This window comes from Ctenopharyngodon idella, chromosome 10 (assembly GCF_019924925.1).
Source record: "Ctenopharyngodon idella isolate HZGC_01 chromosome 10, HZGC01, whole genome shotgun sequence".
In the NCBI taxonomy this organism is placed as follows: domain Eukaryota; kingdom Metazoa; phylum Chordata; class Actinopteri; order Cypriniformes; family Xenocyprididae; genus Ctenopharyngodon; species Ctenopharyngodon idella.
This window is the reverse complement of record NC_067229.1, coordinates 48,684,684-48,710,192: the sequence shown is the minus strand read 5'-3', so window position 1 is coordinate 48,710,192 and position 25,509 is coordinate 48,684,684. Positions and strand designations below refer to the sequence as shown.

Sequence of the window (25,509 nt, the reverse complement as noted above, 5' to 3'; positions counted from 1 at the left end):
AAGACCCTTATTCCTCGTCTGGGATCGTGTAGAGCTCTTTGGAGAAATGAGATATAGAGAAAAATGCTGGAATGTTTTCCTCAAAAACCTTAATTTCTTTTCAACTGAAGAAAGAAAGACATGAATATCTTGGATGACATGGGGGTGAGTAAATTATCAGGAAAATTGAATTCTGAAGTGAACTAATCCTTTAACTGCTCCATCACAATTTTTTTTCGTAATATATTTCCACATATGAAATTTTCATCTCAGACATAAACATAAATACTGATGTGAATGCGACAATTTACATAAGAACAAGCGGAACTGATTTCTGTGTTAATAACCCATAAAAGTTGTTGCTTAATACGTCAATTTACGCAAGAATAGTTTGAACGATTTACACAGATATTCGTTTTGCTTGTTTCATGCACCCGTTGTGTGTGTGTGTGTGTGTATATGCTGACAAAGACTTCATTTAAATATTCAAAGGTGCATGAATAACTCCAGCTGATAATGTAAAATTGTTGGAGGGTTTGTACACATACACAAACGGCCATAAACGCACACGAGAGGGTGTGTGGGGTGAAAGCAGTGCTCTGCATTACCTCTGCAGCCCAAATTAGACTCAACGACACATATTTATTATTCACACTTTCTCAAAAACTCATTTTCAGTGGGCATGAATTATTTAGCAGTTTTCCAAGCAAAAGGCGCCTTTTGATTAAACGGCGCCCCAGATAACCTCACGCCCTACACACACACACACAGTGGAGATGTAACCGTGCCTTCTCAGTGCGAGCGAAGATGATAAAAACAAGAGACGGAAGGGGAAAATAAACCACAGCCGTGGGCGCGTTCGTTACTGTAGGTGGACGTGACGGGTTTGGCAGCAGAGTGTCGCCCGTGTGGCCTGTGGAAACTCACCGCATTGCTCTCAGTGCAATTTTGTACGCCAGTTCGGCATCGTGAGGTAGGAGGCATGTGAAGAGATACTTGGCAAACGTGTGCATCGGAACGCTCTCTCTGTAGATGAGCTCTCCCAAACCACTGTAGGGCCCACCTGCAAGACAAAAACACTGCGTGAGACATCCATTTATCTGCATTTATCTTCATTTAAATCAGGGATTCCTGAACTTTTGTTTGTCAGCTGAACACCTTTGACCTAAATATTTATTTGAAGCCCCCCTCATGATATTTGATGCACAAATTTCTATGGCCTCTAAATGATCAAAACTCGTCCTGTCGTCTGATTGATATAGTTTAGACTTTTTAGCAAGTAAAAAGCTTTTTAGTATAATTGTACAAGCGTCCACCTTCAGCTTGTGTCTTTTTGTTGTGAAATCTGCATTGATTTTTATCAAGTAAATGTAAGAGTAACTTTGATATTGTTAGTAATATTTCAAGATGAACTTGATTATCCACACAAAAATCACGAGCTTTGATCATAAAACTAAGCATTTAAATATCATCTTACTAAGACATATTATTGGCAGATATAGACATTTATGTATTTTATGTAAGTATCTACTGTTATTAAGATCACATTATAAGCATCAGAATTATCACTTTTTGTCCATATAAATATCAGCATCTGCACCAAATTGCATATTTTAATAAATATAAAATAAAATTGAGCTGTTTTATGCTCCATATTCTCAGACTATATGAGTCATAAAAGCCTGATGTATCAAATATGATACTCAAAAAAGGCTTTTATTTATTTAAGATTTTATCTAAAGGTTCAATAAACTGTTCCATTATTTAAAAAATCTAAATTTTCTGACAATTATTTCATATGTCAGGCTTTACAGGGTTAAATTAATATGTCAATTTAACAACACATTCGCATTTTCATGGTTCTCTGATGTTGGTCACATGACGTCATCTTTTTTAGTAAGTGTCATGTATCTTGTTTAAGTTATGTATTGAATACGGAGAGGCGTGATTGATGACTTCAATAAAGCTATTGTATGATTTCAGAAGATAAAACATGCAGAAGGTGTAAGATGTGGTTGGAAATGCACAGATTTGTTAGTACAAACAGAGTGTAAGAGTGAGAAAGAAACGCCTTAGGAGGTTCCTGTTTCACCTCACAGTCAAGTGATGCACACACACCCAAGATAGTGCTGTGGCACTACCATGAATGTAGCAGGTAATTGCATTGTACTTCAAATACCACCATACATATCGCCATCGTTTTTTCTCTAACATCATAGTTCGGTCGTAGGTCAAGAACGCACATGGATAACATCCTCTCTGAAGAGCGACAAGTAACGTTATCCAGGCGAAACACACAAAGCAGGCCGAGATGGGCTTGTGGTGTTTCCGGGGCGAGTGCTACATCGTGGGTAATCTGCTTACAGATCGTTTTACAGACCCTCCCCCCTCCTCATCCTCAAACCAGATGAAAACCACACGCCCACTTTCAAGAGCGTAGGCCTTTTTTCACACTTGCCTACAATATCAACTGCGATGCTAGAAGCCATATGTGAGAGCTTAGCTTCCCTGTCATTAGATTATTTGTGACTGAGAGCGCAGAGACCACAAACCACTTCACAAATACACATGGACATACAAACAGACACCGACACAGTAACCAAACTAAGCATTCACAAGTGCTACCTACAAAGGAAGCTACCTAGGCAGCATCTTCTTAACCAAAATAAAACCTCATATGTGATGCTCTATATAGTCAGAGACAAATAATCCTCCTCATGTGAAGCACGTTATAAGCATGTTATAAGATCTCTTATTTTGGCTAAATTATAAACAGCACCACATATATACTGCAGAGGAAATGTAATCCCAGAATGAAAAAAAATTAAATAAATTAAGATGACTATATATTTCATTACTAAGTAAATATAAAAAAAAAAAAAAAAAAATGGCACAAAAATATTGGGTAAAATTTACTTTGTAGTATGTATTTTCATGCTTACTAAAGCATTAAGTTGTTAGCTTTGCAACATGGTAATGTCTTTCGACGGATTATTTTGGGCAATATCAACTCCCATCTACATGAATGGGGGAATACTGAAATGTAGGGATGCACCGATATGAAAATTTTGGCCGATATCGAAAACCGATAACCGATATCGATAACCGATAACCAAATTTTTCTATAATTTTTGAGAGCCTGATTACAAAAACAAAAGTCTTATCCTTAAAAGCCATGTCTCAAACACACAATTATAATGTTCTCATCATAATTTTATGTAGTCTATATGACAGACTTGCGCTGTACGTTGCACTGTATTTTCCTTTTTGAAGTGATTTCAATCATATTTCAAGCAATTCAAAACCATCATGGTGAACAGTTTTGCACCTGAAGTGTCTCAGCTGAAGGAAATAATCCATTATTTATCAGCTTTAATATATCAGCCAAATTTCTTATCGTGCCGATAATGATAAGATTAAAAATGAACATATATCGGCCAAAACCGATATGGTGGCCGATATAACATGCATCCCTACTGAAATATAAAAATTGCTCAACAAATTCACATTTAAATAACATATTTGACAGATCAGCACTAAAATCTGATGTGTAAATGCTCAAATAGCATTAAAAAAAGGTTGCTAAAGCCAATAAGCATGTAGAGTCCCAAGCGTATCTCAGGACAATGACTGTTTCTATGGGAGCTTCTAACGGTAGCTGCAGTTATTTGCCAATTGGCTCTTTTATTTAAAAGGCCAGACTTATTCCGCCATATTGCATGTTGCACATTCATAGTACTATGAGTGAACTGTTCAAGTGAACTTTAGTATCTGCCTATGTAGCCACTAGTAGACAGCAAGGCAGCTCACTAGGCTTGGGACAGAGCTAGTCACGTCCTGCTAAAGATACTGACTAAAAACACACACACAGAACAGCTGAGCATGCTAACTCTATTACAGCGTGTGCTAGAAGGGGTGGCGTGCTCTGGATGTCTCTCAGTGTGAGAATGCTCTTGTTGTTTTGATGGATTTTCACATTTGGCCAGAACTCCCCCAAACCCCGTAGCCAATAGAATGCGTGCCTTTCTGTTTATTGTGCCCCCGTCACGCTCTTGGCATATGCTGGGTGGAGGAATCCACACAGCGGGGCCAGTTTATCAGTTCTCTTCATTCTTTCAAAACAACCCAGTGGCGTTCAGAGGCGGCTCTGTAGGCAAAGACCGTTTCGTTTTACTCCCAACACCAGCCGAGAGTGAAACAAACAGCCTCATCCACCACAGAGCACTTTTACACATGCCGAACACCGCTCTGAGGGAAATGTAACTTAATGGAGGCTGAAACTTTGTTAAACTAGGAAAACAACTAGGTTTTCTGAAGAAAACAAGAATGGTCCTTGCCTCTGCAAAACATGCCTCACAACTTTCCAAGCTTATCCATTGCTAATGTTTCTCAATGGTTTCTAGGGCATTTCTAAGCTGTTGTAGGTGGTAAAGAGTCAGTTGTGAAGGTATTCTTAGTGGTTACAAAGAGCCTTGATATAGTAAGCAACCACAGAATACCTTTGCGACTAACCCAGAACACCCTTGCATTGCCTTAGAAACATGTCCATGATGTTGTGATCCCTACATATGTTCGCTTAGAAACATGCTGATGTTTAGTAAATATTTAATTCAATGTATCTTTATACGCTTATTGGACTATCAACTTTTGGAGGGTCACGTTGCTGGGTTTTTCTCCCATACTACTTAAACAACTAAACCAGCAAATAAAGGTCTTTAGGATTACTAGGATCTTCCAATCAGGTGTGTTGGAGCAGGTTGTAGCTAAACTCTGCAGAAATGCAGCTCTCAAGAAGCAGGATTTTGACACCTTTTTCGTCTATAGCATGTGCTATACTTGAGCAGATTTTTTTGAGCAAGAATTTGGCTAGATATTTAGCTGACGCATGAGGAAATCAAATGAACCCATTCCAGAACTGTCCAAATTACTTCCTCAGGCTATTGATATCTTTCAGCTTTAGTTAATGAAAAACCAAACAGCATTGCCACGGATCCCTCCAGTCGCACCGTAAATCTGCGAAAGCGCCAAGACTTACCCTCTAACAGGAAGACAGCTTGCTTGCGGAAGATCTTGACCAGGGTATCGTCCAGGTCCACTTCCTGCAGTTTGGCGATCAGGTGCTCCTCGTTGCGGCACACCTTCTCTTGGGCGTACAGTCCGTCGGGCATGATTCTCTGCTGACCCAGTCCCATCAGGGCCGTTTCCACCGCCAGGGCCAGGTATGACTCACCCTCCTCCAGGAATCGACGCGTGGACGGAAACAAGTGCAGCTCGCTGTGCTTGCTCGAGCTCATTGTGCTGGCTGCAAAGGGTGAGAAACAGAAAGCACATAAGAAACTGGGAGGTGGTGACACCTCCAGAGTTAACCACTGTAGTGAGACCTTCCTCCAAGGCACTGGTTCTTAGACAGGTCTTGTTGTATAATGAGGCACCAGAGAGGAACTCTGCCTGGTCTAATGAAGCAGCTCAGCCAGATAGGGCATAAGACAAGGCATGCTCAATTAGGCTCCTGAGTGACTGAGGTAATACTCTGTACCCTCTACTCGCAAATGCATTGGATGTTTCATGCATCACATTCATATCTGTGAGATGGTGTGAAATGCTGTTGGATATGACGAGGCCCAAGCTGTATTTAGAAACTAGGAGAGAAAGACAGACAGACTAAGCCCCTGCTCTTCACTCTTCACTGATCTCCAGCTATGTGGCCGCCAACTCCGACTTGCAGCTCTGAGCCTCACAATCCTTCCAACCAATTCGGCACCAAATCCAGCTTTTTAATTGGCTGCAATGGAGTCGATTGGAAAGGCTGGTTTTTGTGCTGAGGATTGGCCCCTTAACCAATCAAAAGGCTGTATTTACTGCAGAGGGATCAACATCTCAGCCAATTAAAAGGCTGAATATGGTGCTAAGGATTGACGCCTCAACCAGTCTTTCAACTGGCTCTGAGAAACTTATCCTTAGAACCAAATCCAGACTTATAATTGGCTGAGAAGTCAATCCTTCAGGACCAAACCCAGTCTTATTATTGGGTGTGAGGAACTGATGTTTTGCATTCAATCAAATGGCTGGATTTGGTGTTTAGGAGTCAGTCTCTGAACCAAATCAAGCCTTTTGATTAGCTCCAAATTCAATCTTCTAATTTACTAAGAGGTTATCCATAAGGACCACCTGTTGATTGATTGAAAAGGCTGAATTTTGTGCTGATGATCGGCCCTGCAGCCAATCAAAAGGCTGTTTTAGTGCCAAGGGTTTGACCCCAGCTTTTTAATTGGCTGCAATGGAGTCGATTGGAAAGGCTGGATTTTGTGCCGAGGATTGTACTGAGAAACTTATCCAAATCCAGCCTTATAATTCACTGAGAAGTCGATCCTTCAGGAAAATTCAGTCTCATTATTGGGTGTGAGGAACTGATGTTTTGCATTCAATCAAATGGCTGGATTTGGTGCTAAGGAGTTAGCCCTCAATACCAAATCAAACCTTTTGATTAGCACCAAATTCAATCTTCTAATCTAATTTATTAAGAGGTTAATCCATAAGGACCAAATCCACCTGTTCATTGATTAAAAAGGCTGAATTCTGTGCTGATGATTGGACCTTCAGCCAATCAAAAGGTTGTTTTAGTGCCAAGGGGGTAGACCTCAGCCAATTAAAAGGCTGGATATGGTGCTGAGGATTGACTCCTCAACCAGTGTTTTGATTGGCTATGAGTTCCTTTCACCAGTTCCTTTAACTGGCTGAGAAGTTGATCCCTCAGCACCAAATCCAGCTTTTTAATTGGCTGCAATGGAGTCGACTGGAAAGGCTGGTTTTTGTGCTGAGGATTGGCCCCTTAACCAATCAAAAGGCTGTATTTACTGCAGAGGGATCAAATCTCAGCCAAGTAAAAGGCTGAATATGGTGCTAAGGATTGACTCCTCAACCAGTCTTTCAATTAGCTTTGAGAAATTTATCCTTAACACCAAATCCAACCTTATAATTGGCTGAGAAGTCAATCCTTCAGGACCAAACCCAGTCTTTTAATTGGGTGTGAGGAACTGATGCTTTGCATTTAAATTAAATGGCTGGATTTGGTGTTTAGGAGTCAGTCTCTGAACCAAATCAAGCCTTTTGATTAGCACCAAATTCAATCTTTTAATTTACCAAGAGGTTATCAATAAGGAACACCTGTTGATTGATTGAAAAGGCTGAATTCTGTGCTGATGATTGGCCTTTTAGCCAATCAAATGGCTGTTTTAGTGCCAAGGGTTCAACCTCAGCCAATTAAAAGGCTGGATACGGTGCTGAGGATTGACTTCTCAACCAGGGCTATGAGTTCCTTTCACCAGTTCCTTTAACTGGCTCAGAGATTTGATCCCTCAGCACCAAATCCAGTCTTTTTATTGGCTGTGAGGAACCAATTTGGTGCTAAGAAGTTCGTCCCTTAGAACCAAATCCATCCTTTTGATTGGCTGCAATGGATTTGATGCCTCATCATTTGATTGGCAGTGAGGAATTGAACCTAAAGACCAATTCTACCCATCTGATTGGCTTGGCATCCAAGCTTTTAATTGGCCATACTGAGTCATTCCCTCAGGTTTCTGTAATTGAGATTCCACTATGCAAACACAGGGCTAAAATAAGATGCAATTTGCATGAAGGCCTAAAGATATGCTAAGATTAAAACAAGCTTCATAAAAGGAAACCCCTCCCTTAAAACCTTGAAAGACAGCAAACAGGCCATGTATTAAAAAAAACACATCAAAAAACCCTGGATTTCTGATCGTTCATGTCGTTATTATTTTAACAGCAAAGTGAATCCAGGGCTCCATGTTCTTGGTTACACATTAATACCAATGGTGACTCATTTGGGGCTAATAATGAGAAACATCATAATGTTTTAATGATGCCTCTTTGGACCTGTGCAGATGGCTCCAGGAGGATTCAATGTCCTAATCAAAAATGAGCGCAAAGAGGGAAGCTCGAGGCTTCACACCTTCTTTTATTCTGCAATCCCACTACTAAATCTCTATCTTTCTCCTTCACTAATAAACTCAAAGTTCAAAGCCAACCACAGAGATGGGGAAGCCTAAAGGAAAGCCTTGTCTACTCATGGACTAACTCTCTTCCCTAGCAGGAAGCCCTAGACAGAAGGCTGGGGAATTAGGATGGATACATCAGGCAAGTTACGGCTCCTACATAGTCCACTGATATCGGGTGTCATGCAAAATCCTATCCCCATCAAAATCTCTTTTGGACCATAGGATTCCTAATCAGGTGTAAGTTCGTTTGCATGCACACTAGGCTCATGGCTCAATGGTATCCATCTTAAGACGGGCGATCGCACCTACGCTTTCTGATGCCAACCAGAACGGGCATGAGCCCAAAGGCAACAATAATGTATAATTGCAGCACCATGTTCTCTGATTGTGATACAGTCATCTCTCCAATCAAAGCTCATGAATAAGAGATGGGAACAGAAAACATTAAAATTAAAAGTGCATTAAAAATGCAGCAGGGAAGAATAAAGTTACGACTTTTAGGCTCAGATAAAAGAGACTCACGCTTTACTCTTAATATATACCATATCTTTTTAATCAGAGTCTAAAGTAGAAGCATACGTGAGGTTAATTTGAGAGACGGTTCTACGGTGGTCTAAAAAACGTGCTGAAAACTCCCATTGCAAATGGATTTTGTGTCAATAACAAAGCAAAAACGATGTTCCTTAATGAAGATTTTAGGCATGGAGCACGACACTAAAAATATGCTGTATAAATGTTTACATTAACAGTTTTTACTGTAAATATTACAGTAGACGCTTAAGACACCTCTAACAGGGTGTTAATAGGACTTGACAGTTTCAGCGAGTTCGTAAAAACACTCTGTAAATAACATGAATCATAAAGATTATGATGTGCTACAGCATCTCGAGTCTCAGTACCTGAGAAATCTAGGAACCCTCCCTGCGAACTGTCTTCATCCCCGCGACCCGTTTCCATCAGCGTGCTGAAGAGCGTTCCGATGGGGTCCAAAGGGTGTCCGACCCATCCTTCTAAATTAGTGATGGACGTCACCCCTTTATGAAGCAGATCTAGAAGGAGAAGAAGATAAAAGGGTTTGTTTTTGGATGCTTTTTTAAAGGTAAACACTCTTTTTGACCTTATATGGTACCTTGTTATTGCAAAAATGCAGGAAAGCTTCTGCACATCTATCCCAGAATCAGGGTTAACTAAAACTATTAAAAACAATTCTGTTAATTGAAATAAAGCTGAAATAAAATAAAATATAATATAAATGTAAGTTGAAAAACTTAAACTACAATTAGAAATGTTGCCTGAAATAAGTTCAAGTTGAATCACTAAAATTATTAACTAAATACAAAAAAATAATAAATACAAACTAAAATGAACACAAAAATAAATTAGTGCTGTCAAACGATTAATCGCATCCAAAATAAGTTTGTTTACACATACACATATATTTAATGTTTATATAAATACACACATGTACATGTATATATTTAAGAAATATTATTTATATATATATATATATATATATATATATATATATTTATTTATTTATTTATTTATTTATTTTATTTTATTTTTTAAATATACATGCATGTGTGTGTAGATATAAACATAATAAATATACACAGTACACACACACATATATTATGTGTAAACAAACTTATTTTGGATGCGATTAATTGCGATTTATCATTTGACAGCACTAAAATAAATTAAGCAATATTAAAAATAATAATAATAATAATAATAATAATAATAATAATAATAAAATGACAAAAGCACATAACGAAATGACAAATTAACTAAAATTAACATGAACACTAAAAATATAAAAATAAAAGCTAATTCGAAAATGTATTAAAACTATAATAAAACTAAAATAACACTGCCCAGAATGCATTGTAACAAACTCCGCTAATATTTTCAACCAAGATGGCAGACAATGTTATTCAGTACTGTCAAGAATTTTTAATTTTACTTAATATTTGTGCTATTTATTACATTTCTTTTGCGCTTATTAGGGTATTGAGTCATTATTATTGAGTCATGTGACCCCCAGAATGCATCACAAAGAACTTTCATCCAAGATGGCAGATGAATCGAGAGAAATTATAATTATATTTTATTCAATACAGAAACAAATACATAACATATTGATAAAAACAGCACACCTACCAAGAGACAAAACCGCACATGCAGTCTGACTTTGTGAGGCGAACAATGGAAGACTGTGATTTCCTATAGCATCTGTCTCTCGTGGAAATCATGGCACTAGTGTTTTACATAAAGCCCAGGACCGGGCCATAGAGCCGCCTCATTTGAATAATATGAATTATGCGTGGGCACTTTCACCACAACAAGTAGTCATTTGCATTTAAATGCAATTGACCTGAGCCCTGCTGGGCATGAGTGGACATTCAGCTCTCGTGAAGAGCAGTGCTGCATGAAACCGTTACCTGGCCATTAGATACTGAGACACAGAGCACAGGCACACGGTGCTGAAAGGATAATTGGGTAACAATGCTGCCATTTTTGGCCTTTTTGGCACTGTTAGTGATACAGATAACAGAAAAAGGACAGTAAATGATGGAGAGAACATGTCAGATTCAAAATGCACATGATTTGCATCATTAAAGTGCCTGCAAGTCATTTGTTTTCAGCAAAAATGGGTGATTTCTGGCAACATGAGCGACTGCTGACAATACAATGAGGGTCTGTCCACACTTTAAAAAAAAAAAAAAAAAGTAACATCTAACACCATGTCCTAACCGGACACAATTCCAGCGACAAGCAGTTTGTCTGTCCACACCAGATGCTACAAAGTCAATCCAAAATCACAGCCAATCAGAAAAGCATGTGGGCGGAGTCTCTCTGCAAGCACACTGCACTCGCAACCAAATCAATCCAAAATCACAGCCAATCAGAAGAACATATGGGCGGAGTCTCTCCTCAAGCGCACTGCACTCGCAACCAAATGGATAAGCATATAATCAAATCCATAAATATGACACCATTTTAACATCATTAAAAATACATAATGAGTTACTGAAACAATCTTTGTCATAGAATACACTTTGAGCAATCTCCATTTATGTTCAAGGTGAATTATCCAGTGTCATAACAGAGATGCACTGTGTATTCTGACACCTTTCTATCAGAACCAGCATTAACTTCTTGAGCAGTTTGAGCTACAGCAGCTCGTCTGTTGGATCGAAGGGCCTTGTCCGCCCATGACCCTGTCGCCGGTTCACCACTGTTCCTTCCTTGGACCACTTTTGATAGATACTGACCACTGCAGACCGGGAACACCCCACAAGAGCTGCAGTTTTGGAGATGCTCTGACCCATCACAATTTGGCCCTTGTCAAACCCGCTCAAATCCTTACGCTTGCCCATTTTTCCTGCACTAACAGGTGCCGTGATGAAGAGATAATCAGTGTTATTCACTTCACCTGTCAGTGCTCATAATGTTATGCCTGATCGGTTTATACATACACACAACACACACATATTATATATTAATCGCGATTAATCGATTTGACAGCACTAGATATGATGCATTATGCACTGCAGCAACTTATAATCAAACGCTTTCCCCGACCGGATGTTCATTTTTAGCGGCAAGAAACCAATCCGACAAGCAATACATCGCATTTGTCATGAGTTTTTAACTCACCTTTCTTGTGGTTTCGGAAGAGCTCCAGCTGTTTCTGCTGCTGCCGGCGCAGGGTGTTGACGATGGCGATGGCCAATCGCAGTGCTTCCCGTGGGTAACCGTGAGATCTCAGTGCATCTACTCTGGCGCAGGCCGTAGGGACGTGTTCTGTGATAGAAACCCCCAAAAAATCCTTTAACAAACCTCAGATGAGCACAACAGAAACATATTCACCCGCATGCAAAAGGCTAGCGGGGACAGAAAATGAAAATTCCTTTCATTTAGTTCAGAAACTCTTGTTCTCGCTCCATATAAAGCCTCCATTCATTGCTTTTCTTCTTAAAACTCGCTCTCCTTTTTTTCTTAATGCTATAGAACTGCATAACACAAAGAGGCGAGTCAAGCAAACGTCTTTTTCCGGCCGAGCCGCTCACCGTGCCACAGGGGCCATCCGCGAGAGTCAAAGAGCGAATTTTCAGTGTTGTCATGGTAACAGTAGTTGGTGTAGAGGTCGTCGTTGATAATGTGCTGTAAGTGGCTGTCTTGCCAGTGGAGATCGCATGCCTCGATGGCTCGCGTGAAAACCGTCCGGTGGGGCCGGGTGCCCGAATCTGAGGACGAAGAAGAGGAGGAGGAGGAGGAGAGACAGGGAAAAGGGAGAGGAAATTGCTCTGTCATTCTCAATGCTAGCTCTGAGAGCGAGGCCCGCGGGGGCCTGTCAGTCAGGGGCAAACAGTAAAACCTTCGGAAATAAGTCCGTAGATTAGTGCAGCGAGCTGAACTGTCATTCACAGGTGCTGCAGATACCGGCACGACTGCTGCAAGGTGGCTTTACATACTACAGCCGGCCGATACAGCTGTTATACATTATTATATCAAGCCTTCTGGCAATATTCAACATATACAAAAAGTAAACAAACAAGTAAAATGCCATGATGAATCAGTGAATTACATTTTTAAAAGCCTCTTCTGCTCACCAAGGTTGCATTTATTTGATCAAAAATACAGTAATATTGTGAAATAATTATTAATAATATTAGCTGCTCAAGAAACATTTATTTTATCATCAATTAGAGCTGCACAATTCTGGATAAATTGAGAATCATGATTTTTTTGTTTGTTTGTTTCAAACAGAGATCACGATTCTCCCCTGATTCTGAACAGACGACTAAACAAAATAACATGTAATTTACTAAAGGTTCTGTCAAAATGTTAATTGCTGCAGTCAATTTAAAGATGTTTAATTAATTTGAATTATTATTATGATTTTTTTTTTAATCTGGTTGAATGAATGATTTAATGACTCACTCATATATACTTCACTTGTTTTATTAATGGACGAATCAGCGTTTTGAATTAATCTGTTGAATGAATGATTCAATGACTCACTCAAAGACTTCATTTGCTGCTTTACTAGATGAATCAGCGTTTTGAACAAATCTGGTGAATGAATGATTCAATGACTCACTCAAAGACTTCATTTGCTTCTTTACTGGATGAATCAGCATTTTGAATGAATCTGGTGAATGAATGATTCAATGACTCACTCATAAATACTCCACTTGTTTTATTAATGGATGAATCAGCATTTTTGAACAAATCTGTTGAATGAATGATTCAATGACACTCATAAACGCTTCACTTGCTTCTTGACTGGACGAATCAGTGTTTCTGAACGAATTTCTTGAATGAATGATTCAATGACTCACTCGTAAATACTTCACTAATTTTACTACTGGATGAATCAGCATTTTTGAACAAATCTCTTGAATTGAATGATTCAATGACACACTCATAAATACTTCACTTGCTTCTTTACTGGATGAATCAGCATTTTGAACAAATCTGGTGAATGAATGATTCAATGACTCACTCATAAATACTTCATTTGCTGCTTTACTGGATGAATCAGCGTTTTTGAATGAATTTCTTGAATTAATGATTCAATGACTCACTCATAAATACTCCACTTGTTTTATTAATGGATGAATCAGCATTTTTGAACAAATCTGTTGAATGAATGATTCAATGACTCACTCATAAAGACTTCATTTGCTGCTTTACTGGATGAATCAGCGTTTTTGAACGAATCTCTTGAATGAATGATTAAATGACAAATACATTTTTTTTTTTTAACAGTCACTCGTCACCACCTGGTGGCATAATAATGTAATCGATATGGTCATTATTTAAAGTGGCAAGTTACTTTCAAAAGGTGATTTGCTCTATTTTGATCAATGTTGCAACCAGATATAGAAAATAGAAATCTTTTGTAATAAATGTCTTTACTCTCACTTTTGATCAATTTAATGCATCCTTGTTGAATAAATATTTTTATTTCTTAAAAAAAAAAAAAAAAAAAAAAAAGTCTAATAACACTTAAACAGCAAATAAAGCATTCTTTTTTTTATTGTCAACAATACATATATACTATATCATAAATATTTAATCTAATCACCCCACCTTAGTGCAAAATCTCTAATTAAATCTATACAACCTCCAACTAGTCTACAGCCCATTCATACCCAAAATACCCCTGCCTTAGGAAAAGGGAAGTCATTTCTCAGCAATTACCTGTCTGGAACATGAATATTTATAACAAAACACATCATAAAGTCTCTGCAGACATTGTCGCCTCGCTATAAAAGACCTGACTAATCGAAAAGTTTCAATAGAGCTATTTTCCCCCCGCCCCGACCCTCGCTTTTGCCTAGAGTTATGATTAGCACAGCAAGGACAAAAGCCAGGGAGGAAGTACTGAACCGCTGTTATTAGGGGCATTCCATTAGTCACACAAAGCCTAATAAAAGGGGCGCACAGAGGCACGGTTGATTAAAACACCCACCATCATCATCGCCCTGACACACACACACACACACACACACACACACGCTTACCTTGGTTGCCGTGAGCACCCTGAGGCAAGGCATTGGTTAAATTGGGCAGCTCGTTGCCGTGGTTACCGTCCTCCAAGGGGCACACGTCCACACTGTTCCACTTCTTGAGCTGCCTGAGCCAAGCGGCCTTCTGTTCCGTCTTACAGTGGGGGTTCAGAACGATACACATCCACAAGGCACCTGGGAAAGACAGGCAGCGTCAACACAAAGACGTATGGAGAAATACGGAGGGGATTGTTCTTCCCAGATAAGAAACAGACGATCTAGGCCTCACCAAAGAGGCTCAGACTCGGCCGACCAGACGGAGAACTTCATTAAATCTGACAGACAAACAGATAAATAGGTCAGCTGACTGCTCTACTGAACGCGCTGACGTTTAACACAGACAAACGACCTCCGAGTGTGCTGTACGCTTAAGACGAGCTCGTCCAATCGTGCCTCTTATGCTCGACTTTACATTTGATGGTAATAAAGTAATCCTGAGACACTAATGACAGCAATTTCTCAGAATTAGCATCATATATTTTTGCTCGTCTAATGAAGATGACAAGGAACTGAATGCAATTCTTTTGATTGGATGAATAACCAGATATGATCCATCAATCCATCCATCCATCTCTATCTATTCATCCATCCATCTATATCAATCCATTTATCCATCCATCTCTATATCTCTCAATTTCTCCATCAATTTCTCCATCCATCTATATTTATCCATCCATCCATCCATCCATCTATATCTATCTCTCCATATCCATCCATCCATCCATATCTCTCATCTATATCTCTCTCCATATCCATCCATCCATCTCTCTCCATCTATATCTCTCATATCTAACCATCCATCCATCCATCCATCCATCTGTATCTATCTCTCCATCTATATCTATCTCTCCATATCCATCCATCCATCCATATCATCCATCCATCCATCCATCCATCCAACCCTATCTCTCCATATCCATCCATCCATATATCTTTATCTCTCCATATCCATCCATCCATCCATCCCTCCATCCCTCCATCTATATCTATCTCTCCATATCCATCCATCCATCTCTCCATATCCATCATCCATCCATCCATTTCTCTCCATATCCATCCATCATCCCTATATCTATATCTATCTCTCCAACTATATCCATCCATCCCTATCCATCCATCATCCCTATCTCTCCATATCCATCCATCCATATATCTATATCTATCTCTCCACCTATATCCATCCATCCATCCCTATCCATCCCTATCCATCCATCCATCTCTATCCATCCATCCATCCATCCATCCATCCATCCATCCATCCATCCCCTATCTCTCCATATCCCTCCATCCATCCTTCCATCCATCCCTATCTCTCCATATCCATCCATCCATCCATCCATCCATCCATCCATCCATATATCTATATATGAATGGATATATGTAATATTTTATCCTTATGTATTTGTTTCCTTTTCATGTAAAGCACTTTGAATTACCATTGTGTATGAAATGTGCTATATAAATAAAGTTGCCTTGCCTATATCTATCTCTCCATATCCATCCATCGTATATGGCAAATAATTGTAATTGGCTATGCTGACAGTATTATCAACCAATAATCTCAAAAAATGTGGGCAAAACTCAGTCTACAACAGCACAATATCTGTACAAATGGCAGCAACAATTTGTAAGAGAAACACTTCTGTTATTTGCAGTAATCTCATAAATCTGCTGATTAATCTGTCTGGCTGATATATCGGTTGATCGCTAGCAAATATTATGGCAGCCAAAGTTTCTACTCTATAAATAAACCAAACGCTCAAAAATCCTGATTTGAAAAAATAATAAAAGTAAGTAAGATGACATCCATCCAGAAATACAGGCCACTTTCAAGCCAAAGAAGTTGAGCATAAAGCCTGGATCGATACGCATACGTCCCTCACCGGGCAGAGCTGCAGAACGTCACCGGCGAGCAGCCGCAACCCATGAGGTTCATTTTGCCTCTAATTCATCCCATTGGCTGCATTAGGCAGTGATGTATGGAGCTTGACGCGAGCGCCATGCCATACGGATTGTGTATGATGGTTTAATCACTCCCAGAGTGCTCCACAATGACACACTGAGAATACCTGCTAGACCCAGCTGAGCGGACGAGAGCGAGAGATGGAGGAGGGGCGAAGGAGAAAACAACGAGATGGGGGGAGAAATGAAGGGAGCGGGAGAGACAAATGTATGATGGCAGGAGAGGAATTAGATAGCGGCAAGAGAAAAGAGGGGAAGACAAAGGAGGAGAGAGAGGAAGGAAAGCAGGAGGGAGAGATGTGAGGAAATCTGGAAGAACACGGGAGGCTCGTGGGGGGATGGGACGGAGTCTCGGCTCTTTGTTTGGGCATGAAGGACAACAGACATGGAAAAGAGATGGGAAAATATGCACCCCAGAACATGCAAATCTTTGACTTTAGGAGACAGGAGTAGGTTTAGAAATCAACAATAAAGTATTATGGAAATCAGAGAGCAAAGGGTTTTTTTTGGCTGTAAACATTAATATAATATAATATAATATAATATAATATAATATAATATAATATAATATAATATAATATAATATAATATAATATAATATAATATAATATAATATAATATAATAATATGGTGCACAAGTTTATTTTGCTGGAAAATTATAATCAACAAATTTTAATACAAAATTATATATTATTATCTATATATTCTATTCTATTTGTTTATTATCATAATATAATATAATATAATATAATATAATATAATATAATATAATATAATATAATATAATATGGTGCACAAGTTTATTTTGCTGGGAAATTATAATAAACAAATTTTAATACAAAATTATATATTATTATCTATATATTCTATTCTATTATATTCTACTATATTTGTTAAATATAATATAATATAATATAATAATTTATGGTGCACAAGTTTATTTTGCTGGGAAATTATAATAAATTTTAATACATAATTATATATTATCTATATATTCTATTCTATTCTACTATATAATATAATATAATATAATATAATATAATATAATATAATACAATATAATACAATACAATATAATATAATATATGGATGCACAAGTTTTTTGCTGGTAAAATAAAATAAAATAAAATAAAATAAAATAAAATAAAATAAAATAAAATAAAATAAAATAAAATAAAATAAAATAAAATAAAATAAAATAAAATAAAATAAAATAAAATAAAATAAAATAAAATAAAATAAAATAAAAGGGTGCATTTTTTGCTGGAAAATAACAATAGCAGCAATAATATAATATAAAATATAATATAATATCAGAGAATTTAATGTCTCTGACAGAACTAGAGTTAGAAAATCAATTCAAGTATTACAGAAAACCAGATTTTTATGAATTCATGACGCTTGGTTCTTGAACGTCTGCATTCTTCTGTTGAACACTATACTAAAATAAATACAAAAAGTAAAACAAGATGTCAATTTCGATGTCTTCACTGGTTTCACACAACAACAAACAAACATCATCCACACAACTCGTATAATCCAATTCACGAGCGAATGATTCTTATGAATCGGTTCATTTAAATGACTCACGAGTCCAGTTAAAAACACACATTCAGAGTTCCATTCTAACAAATGCTAATACAACAATATTTTATGTTAAAAGATTTTTTTAGGCTATCTTGGGGTTATTTACAAGAATTGCTAAACGAATCCATGTCTATGCCAGGCAAAAAAAGTTATTCAACCATTTTCCAGTTGCCCATAACTTGCTGATAACTAGTTAGTGAACATTCATAGGTGACATCTCCAATGCTCCCAGTGCTTCCATGACAGCATTAAGGAACCAGAACCATTAAGTGGAAACAAGAATCTGTCAAAATCGGTCATGATCACAACAACTCTGTGATAAACAAGTCAGTAAATACAGACAAAACAAGACTGCAAATAAGACACAATAAAAGCACTTCAAAGTGGATGTTATGGCTAAACCAAAGCTAACCAGTCTTCACATCGTCAGTCCATTATTGCTCGTAAACTGAAAGCAAAAAAACAGTTACGGCAGCTGTAATTCATTACGACAAGATCACAATAAGGGAAGTGCGACGTTAGGGAGGGGAGCGCGCTACATGCTAATCAAGACGCCGTTGGCTATTTAGCCCGCCATTGTCTTAAACTTGCTGGCTATACGGCTTTGTGTTTGGACAATGTGAAGGATTAGCGCTCGCTAGTGTAATTATGTCAGCTGAGAGAAGTCGTGGCCTAATTTCCAGCCTCCTCCGTCATTCGTAACCTAGATGAAAAGGAGTCGCTTTCAGCACACAGGCCCCTGTGCCCAGATTAATTAAAACAATATTGAGCTTAGCCGAATAAATTCTTCCACACATGCACACAGACAGTCCTGCGCACACACTGGCTGACTGCGTCCCTCCCCCTTCGCTCTGACCGTGTCTTTCACGGGCGTAATTTGAGCTTTCACTCCAAATCTCATCCCTGCTGTCAGCACGCCTGTCTCGAGCCGAGAGCATCCCATGGTTCCTCTCTCAGAAACACACATTTATAAACACAGCAAACGCTCGAGCAATATGGGGGTTTCTACGAGGCCGACTGCCACTAGCATCATACAATTATAATATAATAATATAATATAATATATAATGAAAATTATTATTATTATTTCCATTTTATACTACAGGGATGTTGAGTGCTTGAATCTGATTGGTTGATGAACGTTCTAAGGTGTGCAATTATTTTCAGTGAAAGGCACGGCTAAAGTAGTTCCAGGCAGGTCTTGACCGCATTATCACTTCGCCAAATGATTTCAGTTATTTCAAAAGGTCCTTACAGACTACAACCGCAAAAGAACCAAAACCCACAACGACACCGACCAAGAAAATAAATATAGTAAACAATAAGGATAAAATCACAAATTATTTCCATGTTTTTTGGAACAAAATGACGCTTTATTATGTACAGCTTCGAGTCGTGGCTGCATTACCACCTCGGGTGTGCATTATTTCATAATAATTCAACAGCCTGTCGATTATTATTCCTATTATATTATATTATATTATATTATATTATATTATATATCAATTTGATTATTATTATTATTTTCTTATTAATATAATACAATAATGGATATTTTATTATTATTATTATTATTATTATTATTATTATTATTATTATCATCATCCATATATTATATTATATAAATTAATTATATATTATAATTTGTTTATTAGTATTATTTTCCAGCAAAAACCTATATTATATTGTTATGTGATTAATCAAAATAAAATAAAATAAAATAATAAATTAAAATATGAGAAATATTATCAATTATTATTATTATTATTATTATTATTATTATTTCCCATATATTATATTACATAAATGTTAATTAGATGTTTATTATTATTATTTTCCAGCAAAAACCTTTGCACCTTTATTTTATTGTAATTTGATTATTAAAAAAAAAAAAAAAAAAAAAAAAAAATATAAAATAAAATACAAAACAAAAAACTAAATATGGGAAATATGGGAAATATTATTATTATTATTTACAATATATTTTATTATATAAATGTTAATTATATATTATAATTTGTTTATTATTTTCCAGCAACCTTTAAACCTATATCATATTGTAATTTGGTTAACCAAAATAAAATGAAATAAAATAAAATAAAATAAAATAATAAAATAAAATAAAATAAAATAAAATAAAATAATTTCCCTTATATTATATAAATTTTAATTATATATTATAATTTATTATTATTACTTTCCAGCAAAAAACTTTGCACCTATATTTTATTCTAATTTGATTATTTATTATTATATTGATCATTAATCAATATAATATAATATAATATAATATAATATAATATAATATAATATAATATAATATAATAAATCTTAGAGACTTTAATGCCTCTCTAAAAGGAGTAGGGTTAGGAATCAACAATAAAATATTACAGAAAATCAGATTGTCATGAATTCATGACACGTCTGCATTCTTCAGCTGAACGCTCTTCTATAATGCTCAGTAACATAAGACGTTAATTTTGATGTCTTCACTGGTTTCACATAACAACAACAAAAAAACAAAAAAACCAAACATCATCTGACAGTTATGAGTGAATAAACCGTGAACGCTCAAGCTATATGTGGTTTTCTAAGGGGCCGATGGCAAGCAGGGCGATTGCCACTAGCGGCACCAAACATAATTGCGAAAACAATGAATAAAAGCGATCGGAGACCTGCCTGATGCAAGCGCGCCTTTGTTCCCCCAACAAAAGCGACCCGCTCGCAGCGGAGGGAGCGAAAGACGGATGAAGGAAGCGACGGAGTGAAGGATGCTGGGAGGGGCGAGCGTATAAATCTGGGCTGTAATCTCCCTCTCGCACTCGCTGGCAGCCGTCTCCGCCGCTCCTCATCCTCAGCCTACCTGACCGCCGGTGTCAGATTAAGTGTCCGGGATTTAATGAAATGGTCTTCGTATTATCGCGCCTGTCAGGGAGGAAGAGGAGGGGGCAGCCTTCATAACGAAGGCCTCTCCAATTACGCCGGGGCTTAGAGGGCCTGACAGGCGTAATGATTCATCTGAGAGGGAGAGAGAGGGAAGATGTGCCCCTCAGATCTCGCTCTCCTCCTCTTTTTAATGAACCAGGGTCCCTCTACGAGTTCTTCAAGGGTGTAAGAGCTCTCAAAAAGGCGGCAGAGTTGAGGAGAACACCCGGAAGAAACACATATGGAAGAAACACAGAGTCTCCGCCCTGGCCAACACGTCCGCTGTTTGCTTAATATTTTACATACTGAACACAAAAATACTATGGCTTAAAGTCAGCTTGAATCGGAAGCTGTGCAAGTCATTTCTTCTCTATTGTGACGTATATCTGAGTGAAACGGCTTCGCAAACAAGAACAAATGTAGGGCGGGGCTTGATTTTGTCTGTGGGGAATTGATTGGATGGTTGTGGTTTGCTATTGGTGGATCTCATGTGAGTGACAGGTTGCCCCGCCCTCATCATCAGAGAAGAGAAGAGATGCTGCAAGAGGGAGGGGAAGTTATTCTGATTCATGATTACGAGGAACATGAATTTAAAACAATGTGCACGGAAAAATAGTTTATAATAAACAGTGCAATTTTCCATTAAAAAAAAATTGTCAATTTTGATTTCATGGTGACTATCAAACATCATAAGCTTTAAACATAATATAATATAATATAATATAATATAATATAATATAATATAATATAATATAATATAATAAGGGTGCAAAGTTTTTTTGCAGGAAATTTTTAATAATACTAACAGAAATAAAATGAATAAATGGACTGATTTTATGCTAGTTTAGTGTATCTGTTAGTTTCCCATCCATTCTCGTGGTATCACATAAAGTAAAGGTCGAGTGCTTCTTTGTTTACATATCAGTCAGACGCTCTCTTCCTGTCTAAGTGGGCTGTTCTTAGCCAAATTAATCTGTAAACCAGACCAGACTAATCTAGAGTACAAAATACATATTGCAAACTGCATTTCCCTTAATTCTGTGTTACGCAACATTACAAGTGTGTAGGACTCGTGTTGGTTATGAGGCCCAATCCAGGGGCCACTCATTAAACAGCCCACTTCCCTTTTGTGACACAAAGGGCCTCTCTTCCCCTTCCTGCAGCCTCTCCTCATCCTCCATCAAACAAAAATGACACACAGAAGGCCTCACAGCACACAAACGCCCACTAATCTTGTTCAACCCCGCAAATTCCTTGTAGTCGCACTGTCAGCTCGGAAACAAAAGCATCGGCCCTCTAAACCTCCAGCACTTAAAACATTCAAACAGCTCTTTGCCCGAACGCATAGAGATATGAAAGCACATAAGGCTGCATTTATTTGATCAAAAATACAGTAAAAACAGTGAAAGAGTATTACAATTTAAAATAGCTGATTTCTATGTGAATATATTGTGAACTGTAATTTATTCCTGTGATTTTCAGCATCATTACTCCAGTCTTCAGTGTCACATGATCCTTCAGAAATCATTCTAATATGATGATTTGTTGCTCAAGAAACATTTCTAATTATTATCAATGTTGAAAACTGCTTCAGATTTTTATGGAAGCTTGTTTCTACCACTAAATAAAAAAATAAAAAAGGCAATTTCGACTTTATAACACGCAATTCTGACTTTTACTCGTAATTCCAACTTTATTACTAGCAATTCTGACTTTTACTCGTAATTCCGACTTTACAACTCGCAATTCCGACTTTACAACTCGCAATTCCGACTTTATTATTTGCAAATTCGACTTTATAACACACAATTCTGACTTTATAACTCGCAATTCCGACTTTAAAACTCAAAATTCAGACTTTCTGACTTCATCAGAATTGCGAGATAAAAAGTCACAATTACCTTTCATGGTGGAAATAAGCTTCAATAGATTTTTATTTTTCAGGATTCTTTGATGAATAAAAAGTTCAAAAGAACAGCATTTATTTGAAATATAATCCTTTATAACATTATTAATGTCTTTACTGTCACTTTTGATCAATTTATTGAATCCTTGCTGAATAAAAGTATTCATTTCTTTTTAAAAAAAAATCTCTTACTGACCTTAAACTTTGGAATGGATGTGTAAATGCTTTTAACAGTAGATCTGACAGTAGATGTAGTAGTAGTTTACACTAATACTGATTTTCTGACAAACTCTTCAAAAGTTATAAGCAAAAATTGCCATTTTTTCAAATCTCATGACCTGTAGGTGACGCTGTTCCCAAATTTGGCATGGACCCTCAGATCATGATTCTGATGACACGTACCAATTTTTGTTTCGATTGCTCAAAGTTTGGCCAAGATAGAGCCTCTGAACCAATTGTGGGTCGACCTTGTTAAGTTTGAGACATCGCAACTTTTGAACAAAAAAAAAAAAAAAAAAGTGGCCACATTTCATCACATAAGATCAAGCTCGACTAGCATACTTGCACAAGTGATCTCATCGAATGGCTTGAACTCAGCGTCCGAATTGCGGGTCCATCGGTCTAGTGCTCATCTCCCGCTCTGCCTCAGTGCTTGGCACCCGGGGACCTGGACGCCAGCGATTGTGCCCACTGCTGCCGAGTGCCAAGGCAAAATTGATGAAACATCACAGGATTTGAGAATTGGCAGGCTAGCGCGACGTGGCGAGCCAGTCACAATTAAAATGATTACACGTCCTTCCAATTTTCACCGCTTTCATTCCAATAGTGCTGATAGCAGGAGATTGAGATGGAAAGGCGGAAAAAAGCATGATATATTCCTCATATATACTACGCTAGGTGGATTGAATGGCAGTAAAACAACATTTGTTGTTGGCTCTGTGCGTTTTGATCCAGTTACAGTAATTGAAGCAATAGAAGCAGGACGCAGCACTTCGGAAACGGGCTAAAGTGCGCCGACGGTTTCCAGTGCTTGGGTTTGCTTGTGTGCTTACCACAGTATATTTCAGACGGAAACACCCGAGAGGGTTTTAAGTGGGAAAAGAATATGCAATATTGATCAAGAGCAAAAGCTACGAATATGCAATCTGGCAACTGCAGTATCCTCTAAATGGCCGTCCTCAGAGACGCAGGTGGATTTTAAACGGAGATCCGCACAGACGCTGAGTGCAGTGAAGACGGACTCTAAAAACACGCCTGACTGAGAGACTCACGCCACAATATTCCTCATTTAAATAATTAATATGCAGAATAAAGGGGCGGGGCCTGGTTGAGTTAGTTAGTGGAGTGTTGAAACTGGCTGTTATGGTAAGGGGCGGGGCATATCCCAAACACACTTGAAGCATTTGACCAATCACAACACACTACTCCAGCCGACCAATCAGGGCACATTGTGCTTTTCAGAAGGAGGGGCTTCATAGAGACAGGAACTAAACAGAGCGTTACTGACAGACTGGAAAGAGAGGAGCTGCAACAATGGAGAATATGAGGAAAATAATCAACATTCAAGCAGGAAAACCTGTTCTTGTAGAGCCCAAAAACACACAAGGTCAAATTTAAATGCACAAAAGTGCATGTTTATTTCTGATTCTGCATGTAAGGAAGAAAAAGCAAAAGACACAGGGTTGTCCTCACCTAACTCATCCCACAGCTGGCGGTATTTGTCCGTCATGGTGGTTCCCTGCTGCCGCCACAGAGCCAGCCGCGGGTCGGCCATGAACTGCTCTGTGATCAGCGTTAGCATGCGAGCGCCGTTAGAGTCCCGCATCTTCAGCATCTCCCGTACCTGCAAGCGCACGGAAGATTTAAGCACACGCACCACAATGAGAACAAATGAGTCTCTTCTGCTCACCAAAGCTGCATTTATTTGATCAAAAATATGGTAAAAATAGTGAAATGTTTTTACAATTTAAAAGAACTGTTTTCTATGTGAATATATTGTAAAGTGTAATTTATTCCTGTGATCAAAGCTGAATTTTCAGCATCATTACTCCAGTCTTCAGTGTCACATGATCCTTCAGAAATCATTCTAATATGATGATTTGCTGCTCAAGAAACATTTATGATTATTATCAGTGATGAAAACAGTTGATATTTTTGTGGAAACTAATACATTTTCTTTTTCAGGATTCTTTGATGAATATAAAGTTCAAAAGAACAGCATTTATTTGAAATAGAAATTATAAGAACCACTTTTGATCAATTTAATGCATCTTTGCTGAATAAAAGAATTCATTTCTTTCAACTGACCCCAGACTTTTAAATAAAAATGAAGTGTAGCTCCATGCACAGTTAAATCTCAGTTGAATTTTCTTCAAATGTAGTGGGTATGTTTATGCTTGTGAAACTTTCAGCATTACATTTATTTTATCACTTAAAATGCTAATGCAGTGATGTGGAAAAGGGAAGATCGTCACAAGCAAGTCCTCATGTTTAAAGGATGAGTTCACTTCAGAATTAAAATTTCCTGATAATTTACTCACCCCCATGT

General features: G+C 37.7%; 1 protein-coding gene across 1 annotated transcript in view; it reads right to left on the bottom strand.

Moving 5' to 3' along the window:
• The window catches only part of zswim6 (zinc finger, SWIM-type containing 6), an 88,124-nt gene that overhangs the window by 11,401 nt on the left and 51,214 nt on the right, over positions 1-25,509 (bottom strand). Inside the window, exons 4-10 of the mRNA XM_051908619.1 lie at positions 24,654-24,804; positions 14,537-14,716; positions 12,074-12,250; positions 11,661-11,807; positions 8,897-9,046; positions 5,015-5,281; positions 907-1,042 (exon numbers count right to left, since the gene is read on the bottom strand). Coding sequence (XP_051764579.1) covers positions 907-1,042; positions 5,015-5,281; positions 8,897-9,046; positions 11,661-11,807; positions 12,074-12,250; positions 14,537-14,716; positions 24,654-24,804 — 1,208 coding nt within the window. The remainder of the gene's footprint in view (positions 1-906; positions 1,043-5,014; positions 5,282-8,896; positions 9,047-11,660; positions 11,808-12,073; positions 12,251-14,536; positions 14,717-24,653; positions 24,805-25,509) is intronic.